Genomic DNA, 16,810 nt, shown 5'->3' with positions numbered 1-16,810 from the left:
TCTCATTTCTGAGTTTTACTGCGCTAGCTTCAGAAGGAGAGCGATCGTGAACCTCCTTGCGATGGGTTCACCGCATCCCGTGAGCTATACAGGAAGAGTGGAACATAACCCTGTGTATAGCTCGCCTGGTAACATGCTGCCTGTTTTGTTTTTTAAACTTGCTACAAAACCTAAATTAAACTGTAAACCTCTGTTCTTCATATGGACTGTTCTTAGCCCCATACTCGGACCAAGAAACAAATCACATCTTTTTCAAGATTCTTATCATATCATTTATTACTGTTTACAGAGAAAAGCCCAATGTGCAGTTTCAATTTATATGAATTACTACATTTCTTGTACCCCTTAACATTCCTTTGTTTTTGCGCATTATAACATTAAAGAAGCTTAATGGAGGAAAAATAAAATTCTATGTTATGGAAATCATCAAAACAAGTGTATTCATTTCCTGGCTAAAACCGCTGTTAATTGAGATTACCACCTTTCTATTTTTAAAATGAATGTCTGTTTTAAAGAAACACACGTGTCCCTTTTAACTTGCTACGTCGCAGTATTATTTTAAAATCCACTGCAGTGAGGTCATTTGTCACGGTTTCATGATGTATTTACAAACTGACATGTGGGGCTATCACAGGGCCTGTTTCACAAAGGAAGCAGCTCGGGAGTCCTGGACAGTATCTCAGCAAGACAGAAAGAAGCAAGCGGGTTTAATGGACAAGGATTCTATGAAGTAGCTGGGCTGTTTTTTCAACTGCTAAGAGGGGAGTGTGGGGGGTGGTTGTCAATGTTTTCGTTGGTTCTCAATAATACCCCAGACATTGGCATATAATTTGGTAAAATTTAGTTACCCTGTGTTCATGTTTTAAAAGGGATCCTGCTTTGTTGTTACATGTTAGAATGTAGTTTTATCAAAAAAGAAATATAAAGGAAGATAGGAGACGGGGTCAACAAAAGACTAGGGGGAAAAAACAGCGGATACTAGCGATCCACATTTATTTAATACTAACATTTATGCTTTTATATTTTTGGTACTTCCCGACTACGCCGCCTGGCCTCCGGGCTGTGGGCTACCTGGCTGTGTATTATCCTGTATGATCATTTTGGTTATTTCTCATCTATCAGTGCCTGTGGGTTGACTTACCCGATTGTATTCTCTATATTTTCCGCAATGAAAATACTTTAAAAACATTTTTAAAAAAGGGATCCTGCTACCTCCTCCAATCAGGCGTCCAACTCGCAGTGTTAAACACTCACTATCTGAAGCCCTAAAGGAACATTCATTTTCCAAGATAGGTTTCATATGGGACTTCCTGTGCAAAGGAAGGACATCCTGTTGCCAGTGTGGCTCAGTTTCAGCCCGTCTCTGCACATGGCAGGGCTGGTATGAAAATGAGACCTCTGGACTCTACTGCTTCATGGCAGTCAGTCCTCCTTTAGCAGCTAAAGGAGGTGGCCAAGTGCAGCAGTGTGGACGGTGCTTCATGCTCACACAGCAATGGCTTCATCAGAGGTGTGGGGTTCAACAATCAAGGACATGGGGGAACTAGGAGATTGTATGCGCTGCCAGAGTGAGAGTTCTCTTTAAAAATATGGAGGCCGCCAGTGCTTCATTTGTCTGGATTGTGCCCAAACTCTGCTCAGAGATCTGTGACTGGTGCTATTAAATGTAACAGCTTTAATCCACCTCATGCCTCTTTAATCCACTACCAGACATTCCCTGCCCCTTTACTTCACCCTTGCTCGTTTCTGCTTTCCACCTTGATGACGAGTTTTCTATTTTCCGCTTTGTGTATTTTCACTCTCTTGCACTCCGTAAATGTCTAATGCAGAAAAGTAAGTGCCAGTCCACAAAAATTTGTGCCGGTGGCATCACTGGCAACCACTAGATAAAATTAAGCACTGAACTGTATCCAAATGCAAAGTAAAATCTCAGTAACGGAAAAGGGACTGTGTGTGAATGCACTTTTCCTTTAGGCTACAATGAGCCTTAAACTCCTATGAGCATCAGGCTTCTATATAAACACCAAGAGTCGGGCGAGTCCATTGTTAAATGGCCACATTTTGCAAGCTCACGGAGTATTGAAACAATATTGAAAGAAAACCAGCAATGATTTTTAAATACTGTCAATCTCTTAATTGATTCTACAATTTCAGAGCTCACAACTAACTCATGGGACATGGCTGACAATAGTGATGCTACCCATGCACTAGGAAGGGAGGGTCATGTTCAGCAACCAATACATTAGCTGTCACCACTGATGGTCCCCAGATTCAAGTCAAGATACTAGGAATGGGGGAAACTGGTGTGCTGTCATTGATTGCCTCTCACATGGGAAAGAATGGATGGGGTACAACTGGCCCTGCATCATATGTGCAAAACCTGAGATGTGGCTAATTCCAGAATAGAACCTGCAAGTATTAGAATGTCCGTCCGTGGAGAACCTCTCCCCGCTCACCGCCAATCACAACCTAAAATCAGGTATTCCTCTTCGAATGAGCCGTCATTCATTCTGTCAATATCTGCATGCCCTTAACTGTTCACCTTCACCTAGAAGCCCCCATCCAGAGTACTCTGAAGCACTGGCTTGTCTGCATGTACCATCTACAAAATTAATATTTAAAGAATTTCAAAGCAGCATCACTCCTTGTAGAGTTATTTGATGAGCTAAAGGAAGGGTCTTGCAACAACAGAGAGGATTATTATGTAGTTAACACGAATATTAAAATATGACAGTAATTAATATGCTTGGTAAAAGGAAGTGATTACAATGATGGAAAGTTGGTCCACATAAATGGATGGGGGTCATATTTATTGTTACAATAAAATAAATGGTTCAATTAATGTTTTTTCAGGCAAAAGGACTGCACCACGATTGTGGAATTAATCAGTAGTGGTCAATCTCTCCACTGTTATCAGTAGTATCGGTTTTAAGACAAGCAACAGCAACAAGATAATAAATACACTTCCCTTTCTAAATTGTATTGTATTATAAGTGTATTTATATAGCGCTTATTCCCCTGAGGAGGCGTTGATGGGCTTTTTTGGTGAGCAGCACATTACTCTAGTACCCTTAAAGGATTAGTGGTGAATTAGTACAGTGAACTATGAAAGTAATAGGAGTGGTGAATAGGTTAGTCAGCTATTTGGATTGAAAAGGATAGTGGAGGAAAAGAAGAGGGAATGATTTTTTTTTTAAAACTTTTTTTTTTTACTGCCAGACTATAGCACAAAGCAGAAAAAGCCACAACTCCGCAACCAATCAGACTGCAGAAAATGCATATATAACAATGCTACGTGCACCACTCTTTCCCTGTGATTAGCGGCTTCCTCTTGGCCCAGATAACCCCCTTCTGGATGCAATAATGGCTAACACTTCCTGTCTGGCACAATGGTATGGAAGCAGGACAGGACATGGCAAGGCCCACGGTTGTGAGGGGCCCTGGATCCTACAGCTGCAAAGGTAACAACCCATACTTCCTCTTCAAAGCAAGGCCCACAATGGATTGAAATGGCAGACATCATTATTGTCCCTTTTTAGGAGACAGGGAAAGGATGCTGATGGCAGTCGATGGCAGGAGCCATTAGCCATGGTTTATTTGACCTTCCGGTCATTCCTGGATTGCCAATACTTTTTTGGAAGGCAACATTTTCCTTCACAAGGCTCTTGTGCCGGCCTCCAACAAAGGATCACATACTACCAAGCACCACATTTATAAATAACACACAGACGACCAGTAATCCTCATCTGGTGCAACAAATACTAATCAGGAGTACAAGACCAATTTCGAGCAGTGGCCTTCCAAACTGTTCAGCCATTCGATTATCTTGATCGCAAACGTTACAGCAGGACAAGCAGGTCCATGTTGGAGGATCCCTTTAAGTCACTGAGGAGATACGCCCTACGGAATGCATGTGCCTTTTTGCCCACTTGTGTGAAAACAAAGCATTCGGTTTTGTATGTCTCGCTATACCCAGCCACAAAAGTTCAGAGAAGACTAAGTGCTAGGTAATTTCATGCAACTGGGATGCAAATCTTCAACCCGATCTACCGCATCAGAAATGGGTGGCGGATATCATAGCATAAACGGTTCTAATATCAGTTCACCGTTAAATTTACTTACTAAGGAGAGCAAAGAAACAAATGCAAGACAGTGATGCGTCAATCTCTCCACGGTTATCAGTAATGCAAGAAACTGATTTTATCATATATCCGAAGTCACACTGACCAATGCATATTGTATATGCCAGGCCTCCCTTTTGGAAAAGTATGTTTCAAAGAGGTATCTTGAAAATCTCTTGGGAACATATCATTCCAAAATAACTTAAAATACGTATACAGGCTCACCGACTATATTTACTGGTCCTAGAGGCTGTTTTAGAGAATACCCCTTCCCCTCCGAAGTTATCATGCCATACTATGAAACTTCATCTGGACAAATACCAAGCTTTGAGGTACCTGCACTGTGTACCTGAGCAGAGAATAGAGGGCAGGTGAGAGAAGGCGGTGGTGGGTGGTGGCGTGTGTGATTGGTGTGTGGCGTGTGTGTGTGGTGTGTTGTGTGGTGTGTTGTGTGTGTGTCAGAGTGCCAGGCCACTTCTCCTATCCATCCCTATCGCTGGTGGTGCAGATCATTCTATTCAAGGAAAGATGAGAAGGAGAGTTCTTAAGGGGAACCGGTCTTGCACAATTTAAGTCTAGCAATAAGTTACACTTGTAAAGTGGCACAGGAAATTATGCATAAAAATGTTAAAAGTGTAAGAACTTAAAATTGAATTTTTGGATGAAGATAAAAGTCTGCTGCACTGGCTAGAAAAAAAGATGAATTTATGTAAATTGTTTAAATTAATGTGTCTCTCTGATGTCAAATGCTGTAGTCAATGATCATGGCGATCACTTGTGAGAAGTGCTGTTTTTTAAGCCCGTGCTAAAGCCACTGAAGACAATAATTATGGAATGAAGTACCAAAAACTGCAAATCCCCATAGAGTTCTTCGTCGAACACAAAAGTGACTTGCAATAATCTCATTAAATACAGTGTGGATAATGTTTTTACTTTTATATACACACTTCTCTATATGTCTGTCACAGATGTCAAATCCCACCCTCAAATCTCGAGTGGCTTCTCTGTAACCAAACCTGGTATCAAACTGCATTTCTCAAAATCTCTGTTGTCATATTATGCCCCCCTTACATGGCTCCAGCCGTACATCAGTGGTGTTAAAGCCCTTTTTTCGGTTTCTACCCTCTAATCATGGATCTAAGTTCCCTTACCACGCCAATCCCAGTTGTCCCCTTGTAACATTCTGCTCCCCCCTTTAAATCTGGAGTTGTTTGGTTCCCTTGCGTTCAAAAATTCTACATGTCATTCTCTATTACCCCACACCACAAAGCCAAAGCATGGCATCAAATTCTGTACCCAAGCACCCTAGAATCAGGAACTCTCTTCTCCATCACCTCAGCCAAAAATCCTGATTCAAGGTTCCCTCCTGCATTCAAATGTATGATCTTATATTTCATCCTTTCCAAACCACTGGTGACATACTTCCCTCCTCCAAATCCCTATAGGCCTGCTCTTCTTTCGGCCCTCGTCTGCCATTTCCAAGGAACTTCCTCTTCCGGTGGCGGGATCGGTCTTCCGGTGGCGGGATTGGTGCTCAAGCTCCCACCCACACCATAAAAACCAAAATCTCTTTGCCCATTATCTTTCGCACCACCAAGTTCCACATATGTATACCCTGAGGACTTGTGACCTGATTTTGAGTTTTGTGAAATGGTGCTCCATCAGAAACTTGACGGATATCCAGTCCACCTTATGACAAGTGCATAACGATATATTGCACTGGTGATAGGGCAAAATGGATATTCGTCATGTGTCTGATGGAGTTACTGTACGCGAAACCCTAAATCAGGGCCTCAGTACACAAGCAGAAACCTCTGGGCTGGTGCAGATTTCCATCCCATATTCGCTCGCTACATACACATTTGAAAAGACACTGGGGGCTATGTCAGTACAGCTGTGCACCGACACAGCACTAGGCCTCCTGCTCATCATCATGTCGCTTTCAGTCATTGAGGTAGCTAGTTAAGCCACTTTTTCACTAGTGGATTTTCACATCACTTTCTTATTACAGGCGAGTTCTGGTGCAGAAACCGGTCTGTGATTAAGCAAGTGTATACTGGAGATTACAGCAGTATTAGACTAACGAACTGTTAGGTCTTCTTTGTGCTGAGGGAATTAAGCGTCAGAAACCTACTTAATTACTTTAGTCATGGGATGGGTACAAATACGCTTTTATTTACTTATCCAAGTGCTGCCACCAAGCTTCACCGCCTCCTTTCAGTTAGAGAAATGGGCGCATCATGAGGCTAAAATGAATTCAAATTAAACATTTCTTAAATGAGCGATGACAATCACTCATGACTTTCCTTCTTAGTCTAATAATGCAAACAAATGACACTGCAATTACAACACACAGGCCCCTGGGAAACCAACAAACTCAGTTGTTCTCTTAAAACTGGCTTCATCCACGTAGCCTGTGCTGGCTGAATAATGCTTTTGTAATTCACTGCTTTTCACCAGCAGGACTTGTTAAGAGCAAAGCCAACAGAGTTGCTGACTGTATACCAGCTGCCTGTAATTGGAGGGGCAAACTTGGAAGTATAAAGAAGTGGTTTTTATTTTATACTGCGCGTGCTACAAAATGAATTGCTCCCAAATTCTTGTTGAAAAGTAGTGTAAAAATATTGTCCGTTAACTATAGTGCTCACTATACACAGAACAGTCTCTTGTGACATGAATCAGAGGTTTTTAACCTGAGGTCTGGGAACCTGTGGGGGTTCACAACACCTACTCGGGGAGTCTGTGACTTCTTAGAAAATAAAAGAATATTAGCAGATAAATAAAGGGTATATAAATAAAGAAGCAAAATATTAACGTTTTAAAGCGTTCTGTAAATGTGAAGGAATATGAACTTTGAGGCTAAAAGTTACGCTGAAATCCTTAGATTGATTTGTGGGAGCCATGCAAGTGCATCAAATAGAATACAGCATGGGAGGTGTGTGGCCACAATTGAATTATGAAAAGCTCTAACCTTCCCAATATAATTAGAAACGTTTAAAAAAAATGTTTTAGCATTAAATAAAATATATTTCATAATTGGTGTGTATGTTTGATGAATGCTTCTTTCTGTATTTTTGTGCATAGGTTTGTGGTTCATATCACTGAAATTGCTTAGGCAGGATCCCTGGTTTCCAGAATTGACTCAGTAGTGGTCCCGGATTCCAATAATGTTTTATTAGGGGTCCCTGGATTCCAATAATGATTATGTGAGGGTCCACAGAAGTCAAAAGGTTAAAACCACCGACTTAAATAATATCTGTGGACTCTGGAATGACAATGGGCTAACTCGACTCCTTCGAGATATGAGCCTGGGCCCTGTAGTTCATATGCAGATTTCAGCAGTGGTTTTTCATGAACTCCACCAGCGCACCTGCGTCCCAGTACTTAATTTCAGCAAATAGTTGTGGGTGGGGCCAACCGGCACTCATTTTGGGGGATCGGGCCTTATTTTTCATCATCAGACTTCGATCCAGGACAAAAGAGAAAAAAGGTAGGAAAGAAGGAGGTAGGAAAGAAGGAGGAAGAAAAAGTCGGAAGAACAGTGGCAAAGAACGAAGGCAAAAATGAAAAAGCACATGAAAGTGGGATAAAGGAGATGGGAGTGTATTGTGGTAGAAGAAAGAGGCATGAGTTGGAATCAAGACAAGCCAACCTAGGTTTTTTGCATCCCCAACTTTCAGCAGAGCTAGAAGCCACTTTTGAGGAAAACATTGGGTCCGGTCACTTATTCTTTTACAATTAAGGCCTGCGGCATCACCATGAAAAGATCCTGGCTGTACTAGGAGCACAGGAGACTTAAGTTCACCAGAGTAAGGCAAGCTTCCCACACTGACTTCCTCTATGCACCAAGCCTGCACCTTATGGGGGAGAAGAGATTTCTAACCCCTTTCAATTCTTGGTCTCTGCTGAGAGTCATTGAGGTGCAAACCGGAGTAAAACTGATCACTGTTAACTGGACTGCGACTGATATCCAATTGCCCTTATGCCCCAGTGAAAATCACCAGATGGTCATCAAATGTGATCACTATGTGATGGGTCCGATCTGACCAATTAGGGCAGAGGTCTGAGGCTCTGCATTTATATTTTTTTTTGCAAGAGGCATACGGCAAAACGCCAATACCTCTGCACGCTTATGACAATACTCAATACACTTCATTTTCAGTATATAACTTTTGAATTTTCCAACTTGGTCTATTGCAACATGGAAACGAGGCCAATGATGGTATATGTATACTTTTCAAATAAGCGTAACCCAGGCCACCGAGTGTCGGCTGTTGAGGTTCTCTAGGACTCTGCTTTCTGAAGATGAAGATACCCATTAAAGGCCCTTGCATTCATCTGAACTCCGAGGGCTCTCCTCTGCATGTTTCCATTCTCTGGCTAAAGCTCTTCCTTGCAGCTTGGACCGGCGCTATTGCAAACCTCACACTCTCCCTTAAGGATCCTTGCATTCCTCTGGCAACAAATCCCCCCTCCTAAATCAGACCGCATTGTGCTGTACATCTAGTTTCTGGTCTACAATCTTCCAAGATATTTCCAAACCCACCCATTGTACTCCAAACAAGAAGAGTAACTCAAATTTAAGGAATGGAACAGCCGGAGGATGGATGGGTCCCCATGGCTGGAGAGATCATAGTCAAGGAGAACCTGTTTCTGAAGCAAAAATCTGAATTTTCAGGTTTCTGATAAAATATTCAGGCAAGTTCTAGCTGACCTCAGGTTCATGCACAGTCTTGTGCTCTGATCTACAGTGGTTTGCAGCCCTGCTCAATTTTCCTCTGCAAAAGCGCCAAGTATAGGAGAGCCTAGTAATGTCTTTGGATGGAGCACAAACGCAGAGCTGCAATTAGAAACGAGAACCGCAAAATAATCAATTAGCTGTCAGGATTTCTCCACTCCCCAATATCCTCTTTTTATTATTGCTTATAATTAGTGAACGAAACCTGACCCACTGCCGGTGTCTGCCGACCTTGGATATTATAAGGCCAGCATGGCGTCAAATATCTTAACATTCGTAAGTGTTATAAGCTGTAAATAAACTCTGCTTGGATTTACGACCCGAGCTGCCAGCCAGCAAAGTTACTGTGGACTCTTTGCACAAGGGCAGTGGAGCAGCAAGGGTTGCCTCGAGTTGTGACCGGGCCTGCTGTGCAGGTAGTCTGGTTCACTTAAAAGACAACATTCAACCCTGAACCAGAAGCATGCATGGGGCAACAACTCAAGACAAGAAGGCCCATTGGGCTGAGAACCCGGCAGCAGAACATCGATGTGCAATCCCAGCATGTCCAACTCCACATTTTTGCCTTTCACAGGTCAATAAAAGGAGGAGCACTAATTGCCCCTAATATTTTTGTTCCACGATTTGCAATAGTGTGGAAACCCATAATTCAAGGGAAAGACATTGCTCCTCTAAATTTAGACCTGTAATTAACTAGGATGATGTAACCCAAGCGAATTAATGGGGGATTGGAGGGGGTCACCCTTGTCAACGATGGTCCATGAAGTATAGACTGAGAAACATGGAAAGAAACAGAAGAAAATCACAAGAAAAAGAAAAACAGAAAATATGCAAAGATAAGCATGCATTAAGGACCTCTAATGTCATCTCAGGGTTCTGGTGACATATACAAACACCTCAGCCTCACGGTTTATAATTTTAATACGTGGCATCATGGCCCACAAATAACCATACTACAAAGCTGTTCCACTCCTAGCCTCTATTTAGCTACCACGAGTCAATTCTGTAAACATGTATTATCTTAAAAAAATGTAATTTCCATTATTAAAGAGCCATCTCGAAAATTCGTGGATTGATTGCTATCATTTCCTCACACCCTCCCCCCAGGGCTGCCTTTAGGCAATTAACACGTGCCAATGCACTCTAAATTCGAAATAGAAAGAAGCCACTCCTGTTTTTTTTCCCTTTGAAACCGTATTTCTTATTTTACTAGGAAATCTTAACAACTCCCAGAGCAAAAAAAAACATGGTAGAAATCCTTTCCAGTCTTAAATCTTTACAGAGCTCGACTTCATACCTGCCCTCCCCCAACACTATCTGCTTCTTCCTGCTTGAAGAAACATATGGGAAATACAGTTTGGCACCGACTAAAATGCCAATAATCCACTTCCACATAACTCCAGAGACAGCTGGAAAAGCCTCCGCCAGACTTAAGTTTCCGCTCAGAACTACTGCAGCTGTCTCTCCCCTCTCTGCAACATTAGTTTATCAGATTTTAAATCCAGCTAGGACACAGTCCCAGAAATTTTAAACTCACTTTTTTTCCCATCCTTTTATAATGCACCACCCTACTGAAATTGGGTGTTATAAAATGGAGAGGCTGCGTGAATAACATAAATCATATGTTTACGTTTTCTTTTTAATCTTGATGTTTTTTCTCATTCGGTGTAAAAGGTGAATGTGTGAATACATTCATGCGCACCTCAAAAAAATGCCTTTCCTGTAACCTCAGAGGACCAGATTAGCCATTAGGCCCACTATTAAAATATTCTGTTTCCTTGGCGAATGCCGTTCTGTAATGCAGTGCACCGGTTTGGGAGGCTTCGCCCACAGAATGGACGGGTATTGCTTTTCAGCCTCCCTGAAACCCAACTCTCTGCTGTAACTACTTTTCGTAGCCCCCTGGGAGGGAATGTTGACCAACCACTGCAGCCTGTTTGTTCGAAATGAAGTCATATTAGAAAACTGAAACTCTATACGGAAAAAGAACAACCAACAAAAAGAGCAGATAGAGGAAATAAGAGGAAATGGCCCTATGAGGAGGGGTCTTTAGTGTCACCCAAATAAAGAGCTATATTGAATGGTGCAGCAGTGAAAATGACTAACTATATTTGGTACAACTAAACGAGATTTGTGCAGGTTATGTTCGCCTTAACAATACCATTCTTAAAGATGTGGCTGTGTGTCGGGCGTACAAACGCTGCACTGCGCATAGAACTCATGGGCCAAGGCAAACATTTGCTGTTTTGTCTCTGAAAGTGATAACATGGCTCACATTATGTCCTTCACAGAACAAAATCATAGTTTAGGAGCAGGTGATTAAACGTTGAATCAGGCAATGATAAACCCATTGAACATACTGGAGAAATATTCAAGGCATAATCAATCCATAAGACAGGGCCTGACACCTGTCCTTTTTCAGAGTGAAAAGAATGTTACAGCCCAGCTTGGGAGCCTAATGACCTGTGTAATTACTGAAATATTACAATGTACCGCCAAGGCTTGGAATGTGCCACTCTGAAAAGTGTTGTCAAAACAATTTGTTAAGAGATCACTATTAACCCTTCACCTCACCCCCTCGGCCCAACAACTCCCAGGCCCCCCTCCAAATCACCACTTCCTCGCCCCTCTGCCCCCCAACCAAGTTCCTTTCTCTTCTGTGCAAATAGGGTACATTCCCCGACACAGAAACATAAAAGCAGAATGTTCCTCTTTTGACATGTCACTTGGGTGTCTGCGCGCGGAACACAAGAGCTAACAAGCGAGCCACTCTCCGCGCTGTTTGTTTGCAGCATTTCAAGAAGATACACTTGTGTTCTGCGCTGTTCACAAAACACATTGGTTCCAGCAGAGACCAACAATTTTCCCTGGAAAGAGCTTTTCTAAAGGATTTGTGAGCACATTAATTGACGGTGAAAAAAATACAAATTCCTAAAGTGAGAAGATATGCAACATAAACCTTGACATGTTTACCCAACAAAATGAAGACATACTACTGTCCACACTTAATAAAATCCCAGAGCATGTTCAATCTCCATAGTAGCTCAGAAAAATAGAAATGGTTCCTTAAACACGTGGATCTTAGATGCATTTAGGTAATTAATGCTAAACAGTTGTGTATATTATATCTATATCATGTATCCTTTTTACAAAACGTAATTGTGGGCTCTAAATGCAAAACCACACTCTCCAAGAAAAGCTTATCACCGGGATAAAGGTATATGCCATTTTAAGGCACGGACAAATAAATATGTTACTCTATTTGCGCTCACGGGTCATTAGCGATGAAAGTGTGCAAACCAGAGTGTATAAATTATTCATCATAAGCCAATTTAGTAATACTCCCCAATTCTTCACTTTCGTACGCTGAAAAGCAGAAATCAATGCTGCCAGGCTTGTCTGATTTGACAGATTTAGGCATTTTTCAAGCAGTGAAAATAAGAGTGCTGCAAGGAGGAACAAATAAATGTGGCGGCGAGCTCTTGACAATTCCCCATAGAAACCCAGAGAATGGACGACCAGGCAGAGTCCGGTTAAAACAGAGAAAATGGGAGTTGAAGTTACATTTTCAGCTGGTGGGCAAATTTTGCCCTTACTTCACATCCTACCTCACCCATATCATGTCAAAGTGGGCACCCTGTGCAAGGGAAATCGATATTATAAGAAATATTTTAGGTCATATTAATTTTAGGACTGACCACATGCCAGTTCATATCTACAGCTTAAGTTGAACCTACAGATAACCAAATCATGTATATCAAAATACTTAATGTAAAAAAATGTATGGCTTTTTTATGTTAATCGCAGAATCAAAGGACACTCAGCAAAAAAAAAAAGGGGGAAAAAACAAGGTCAGGAGCCTAAAGCCTTCAGTTTAAATACTGAAAAACTAGGTAAGTGTACGCTTGATGTCAACCTTCAGGACGTAGCTCAAATAAGATTTTGGTTTGCAATAACTGCTGCCCATTCGTAACAGAAAAAGGAGCAAACTGCACTTCTGCAAAAAATGCAAGGTGTTATATAGACACTACACTAACAAAACACAAAACCACATATACAAAATAAAAAAAAGAAGATCTTAAATGGTACCAGTTCCTTAGTAGAAGGGTTTTAAACATTTTCCAGCACAGAAAGTATAGTAGTTTGAAACCCCACTACAGCCCGTTTTCATCCTTCAATCTAGCCTTAGCCAATTCAGTGTTTCTGTCATCACCACCTGCCCTATGTTGAACTTGACATTGATGAGTTTCTTTTCCTAAGATTTTGAAAGAGCAACCACAAAATCAAACATAATAGTCCTACAATGGCTACCTTTTCATCAAAATGCTATTCAAAAACAGCATCCACGCCCCAGCACTATTTTCAGAACCAAGCTTTCATATATACTGCAAATATTGACTGCAACTACCTTGATAAAAAAGTGCAAGTTCACTGAAGCTAAAGAGTATTTATTTTAACTCCCAACATACACGCCTTTCTCCAGGTTCTTTGGACAACTGATGAAACGTGTGACCTGGTGTTTAATGTTTTACAATTGTGGATCTCAAAAGGCCGGCCCACAGCAGCCACTAGTATTGATCGTGTATCTACAAACAGCAGAGGTGCCATTTCATACCTTGCTATACTGGCTGGGCAACATCTTTCATTAGCAGGGGAAGGCAAGCACATACCGCCACTGGCCTGCAACGGGTGCAGGCAAATGGAAAAAATAGAGAAAATGTACTCTGTGTCATGCCTTTGAATGAACACTTCCACAGGCACTTCACTCATAATATTGTTTGCATATATTTTAATTATTCAGAGCAATTCTAAAATGTACTATAGAGACGGTGGTCTCTAGGTGCTACGCAGATGGTGGGGAAGGTGGTATTAGAAGAATGAAGGAGAGAAAGAAGAGGGAGCCACAGTGAAAATTGTATTTCAGATAGAAAAGCAAAAAACTACTGGTAAGGGATGAGTACCAGGCTAGTAAGTGCATGCCCAAAGCCATTGCCCCGTCCCTTGAGTTAACCATAGTCACTAATGAAACAATATTAACCTTGAATAAATTATCTTTCAACCAATAATGCTAACAGATTACTACTAAAAAGGTCAACCACTTAAAGTAGGGAGAAGGAAGGCATGCTACTTTCAAGGGGGAAGTAAAACATTTACAAGCATTTCATGAAACAGCATATTTTACCCGTTGAGTTGGTTTTATACATTGTTCTCTGATCCTCTCAGACATTAACATGCAAGAGCAAGAATTGACTTAGAAGTACTGTACTGACACGGATTGCTTGTGAACAGACGATAAAAAAATATTTAATTTTTTCACTTCCTTTACTTTGAACAAGAGTGTGTTGGTGTTCTGAACTTTCAGCAGTCTCAATGCTTTTTATTGTATATAAATCTCATATCATGAACCAAAACTGTTGTTTCCTTTGGGGAATACTTTTTCTTTTACCTATAAAGCCTGTGTTTGGAGAGGTGGGAGGGTGACTGGGTTTGGGGGGAGAGATGCTTCTATCATTACCGAGCACACAGAATGAATTAACAAAACATAGGCATACATAAAATATTTAAAGTACTAATTATTACCCAATGAACAAAATAACATGGAAGACATACTCTAGGAAAACAGGTATATACATTAAGAATGCAATAATGTCCAACTTAAAACTCAAATTGGAAATAATGCACACCAAATAAACTTAGAAAAAATAACAAATGATTTGAATCGCGCTCATAAAACAAGAATGGACAAACAACAATAAGAGACAACAGAAAGGATGACCGGAGGAATAAAACTAATGAAATGAGCCTAGCCGTGGGATATAGGATGTAAGGACAGGTGTGTTTAAAAGCATAAATACATTAATATCAAAGAGAAATAAAACAATAACAACAAAGTGAAAGTGTTAATTTTGAGACACTGGGTGATGACAGAATGTTCTAAGCTGACGATTATGGCTGTCTTTTTTATGTAAATTTTAATAGGTGGGTATGGGGTTAAAATGGTTTTCCCAATTAACATGCATACCTCTTTGAGGTCCTACTCGTTTGGTTCAAAATTAGAAAAATGCATAACTGTACAGTTCAAAAAGTGCATAGTTTAGAGACACCTCGCAGAAAATTATAGCCAAATTGTTTCATAAAAATGATATTACTTTGAACTCTCCACTTAATAAAATATGAATACATTTTAGTGCAGAGTCTGCAAATTGTAAATTACAGAATGTAAGAAGACAATGCAAATAAACTTGCAAAGTAGAGGGATACCTATGTGGGGAAAAAAATACTTGCCCACAAGTCCCACAAGCATAGAAAAAATGGGCTTCTGCAAAAGATTAAGTTGACTGCACCTTCAAATGCTGCACTTTTAGGGTATTTGAGGGGTTTTTAAAATGCATGCTGGGAAATTCAAAGAACTATTTCTAAAAAATAACAAATTGCCATTTAAGGGATTTAAACCTGAAGTGTGTTAAGGAAATTACAGGAAATACTGAGAAGAACCATTCCTGATGGAAATCAATGTAAAGCATTGAATATTAACATTTGAGAATATACAGAAATCATCAAATTCAGCTAAAAAGAATGCCAACTTCCCATTGAAATAAAAATATTAAGGTATCAGTGCAGCAGCAGACAAGCTAATTATTCTTTGTTGTTTTAGGTAAAGAGAGGGGGAAGTAAGAGAAATATTGTGAAGTTGAAAGGTTAAGAAAGGGGAGGAATGAGGTAAGTATAAAGAATGATCCGATATAAGAAAAGAAACATGCCGGAAATGGGGAATAATGAGAGCATGGGGTGGAAAAGATAAAGATGTTAGTGTAAAGTGAAACAGAAATGGGAAAGAGAAAGATTCAGCAATAGAGGGATGAGAATGATAGTGTGCGGGCTGAAGTAAAAGAAAAACAAATGGGAGGAGTAAAAGGTTAAAAGAAATGAGAAGTGTAAAATAATTAGAAAAAGATAAGGGGAAGTCTGAATCATACTTGCGAGGGAAAAGGGAACAGAAGAAATTAAAAGAAAAACAAAGTAGAAAGAAAAAATATATGGGAGCAGAATCAAATCATTTTAACAGAAGGAGAAGGAAGGTAAAACAAATCAGGAAACACGTACAAAGATAATGTTTGGGGAATTAAGTAAAAGAGAATGAAAGCTAGAGAAGAAAAAAAATTAAATAAGAAAAAAAAATTGACACGCAAAAGGGAAATCCTGCGGAAAAGGGCAGGACACACATTGAGACCTACGAGTGCTAATGAATGGTGGGAGAAAGAACGAGAGAGGTAAAATAAAAAGAGAGCGGCGAAGAAAGGAAACAGGAAAAGATGGACATACGGGGCAAAGCGAGGCTCCCTGCTAAACCAGGAAGTAGCGTACGGGACAATATGGCGGAGGTAAACAAACCCCAGTCCCAGGGAGCGGCGCCGGGGGAAAGTTTAGCAGCAGCGCGCACACAGCTCAGTTGAAAGTTTAGCTCGGCCCCTGCGAGCCAGAGGAACATAAAACAAGAGCGGGGGGCTGCGCGGCGGCGAGGCACTCACTGTTCTGGCCGTCGGAGAGAGGGAGCCGTTGGGGAGGTAGGGGTTGCCCAGGTCTGGGATCATGATGAAGGGGTAGCCCGGGTACGGCGGGCCCTTAAACAGGCCTCCATCTTGCCTCTTCGCGGCTGTAACATGGCGGGGAGGAAAGGGAGAACACGGGTAAGCAAGCTTTATTTTAAAACCGTGTCCCCGAAAAGGACACACAAAAATAACACACTAGGATCTCCCATTTTACAGCAAGGTAGAGAAAGGTCCGATCTTACCCCCACCCAGCGTCTAATGTATGTGTTTTCCGGAGAACAATTTTATTTCCTCTTATTTTGGCGACTCACCTTCCTCTAAACTTTCTCTTGATTTCTCTCTGTAACTTTCGGAGCGGGGAGGAGGCCGCCTTTCCGCCTTAACGTAAACAAAACAAAAAA

The 16,810-nt window shown here is 41.0% G+C and overlaps 1 protein-coding gene across 42 annotated transcripts in view; it reads right to left on the bottom strand.

Moving 5' to 3' along the window:
• The window catches only part of TCF7L2 (transcription factor 7 like 2), a 337,643-nt gene that overhangs the window by 317,797 nt on the left and 3,036 nt on the right, over positions 1-16,810 (bottom strand). For all 42 annotated transcript variants that reach the window (XR_015295976.1, XR_015295977.1, XM_086922837.1 and 39 more), the window contains exons 2-3: positions 16,721-16,787; positions 16,389-16,513 (exon numbers count right to left, since the gene is read on the bottom strand). Coding sequence is in view for 40 of the 42 variants with exons in the window: in XM_086922837.1 (XP_086778963.1) it covers positions 16,389-16,513; positions 16,721-16,787 (192 nt within the window). In the remaining 2 variants the exon portion in view is untranslated. The remainder of the gene's footprint in view (positions 1-16,388; positions 16,514-16,720; positions 16,788-16,810) is intronic.

The sequence above is a fragment of the Lissotriton vulgaris genome, chromosome 5 (genome assembly GCF_964263255.1).
Source record: "Lissotriton vulgaris chromosome 5, aLisVul1.2, whole genome shotgun sequence".
Lineage (NCBI taxonomy): Eukaryota > Metazoa > Chordata > Amphibia > Caudata > Salamandridae > Lissotriton > Lissotriton vulgaris.
Note: the sequence above shows the minus strand (reverse complement) of the source record. Positions and strands in the feature narration are given on the sequence as shown.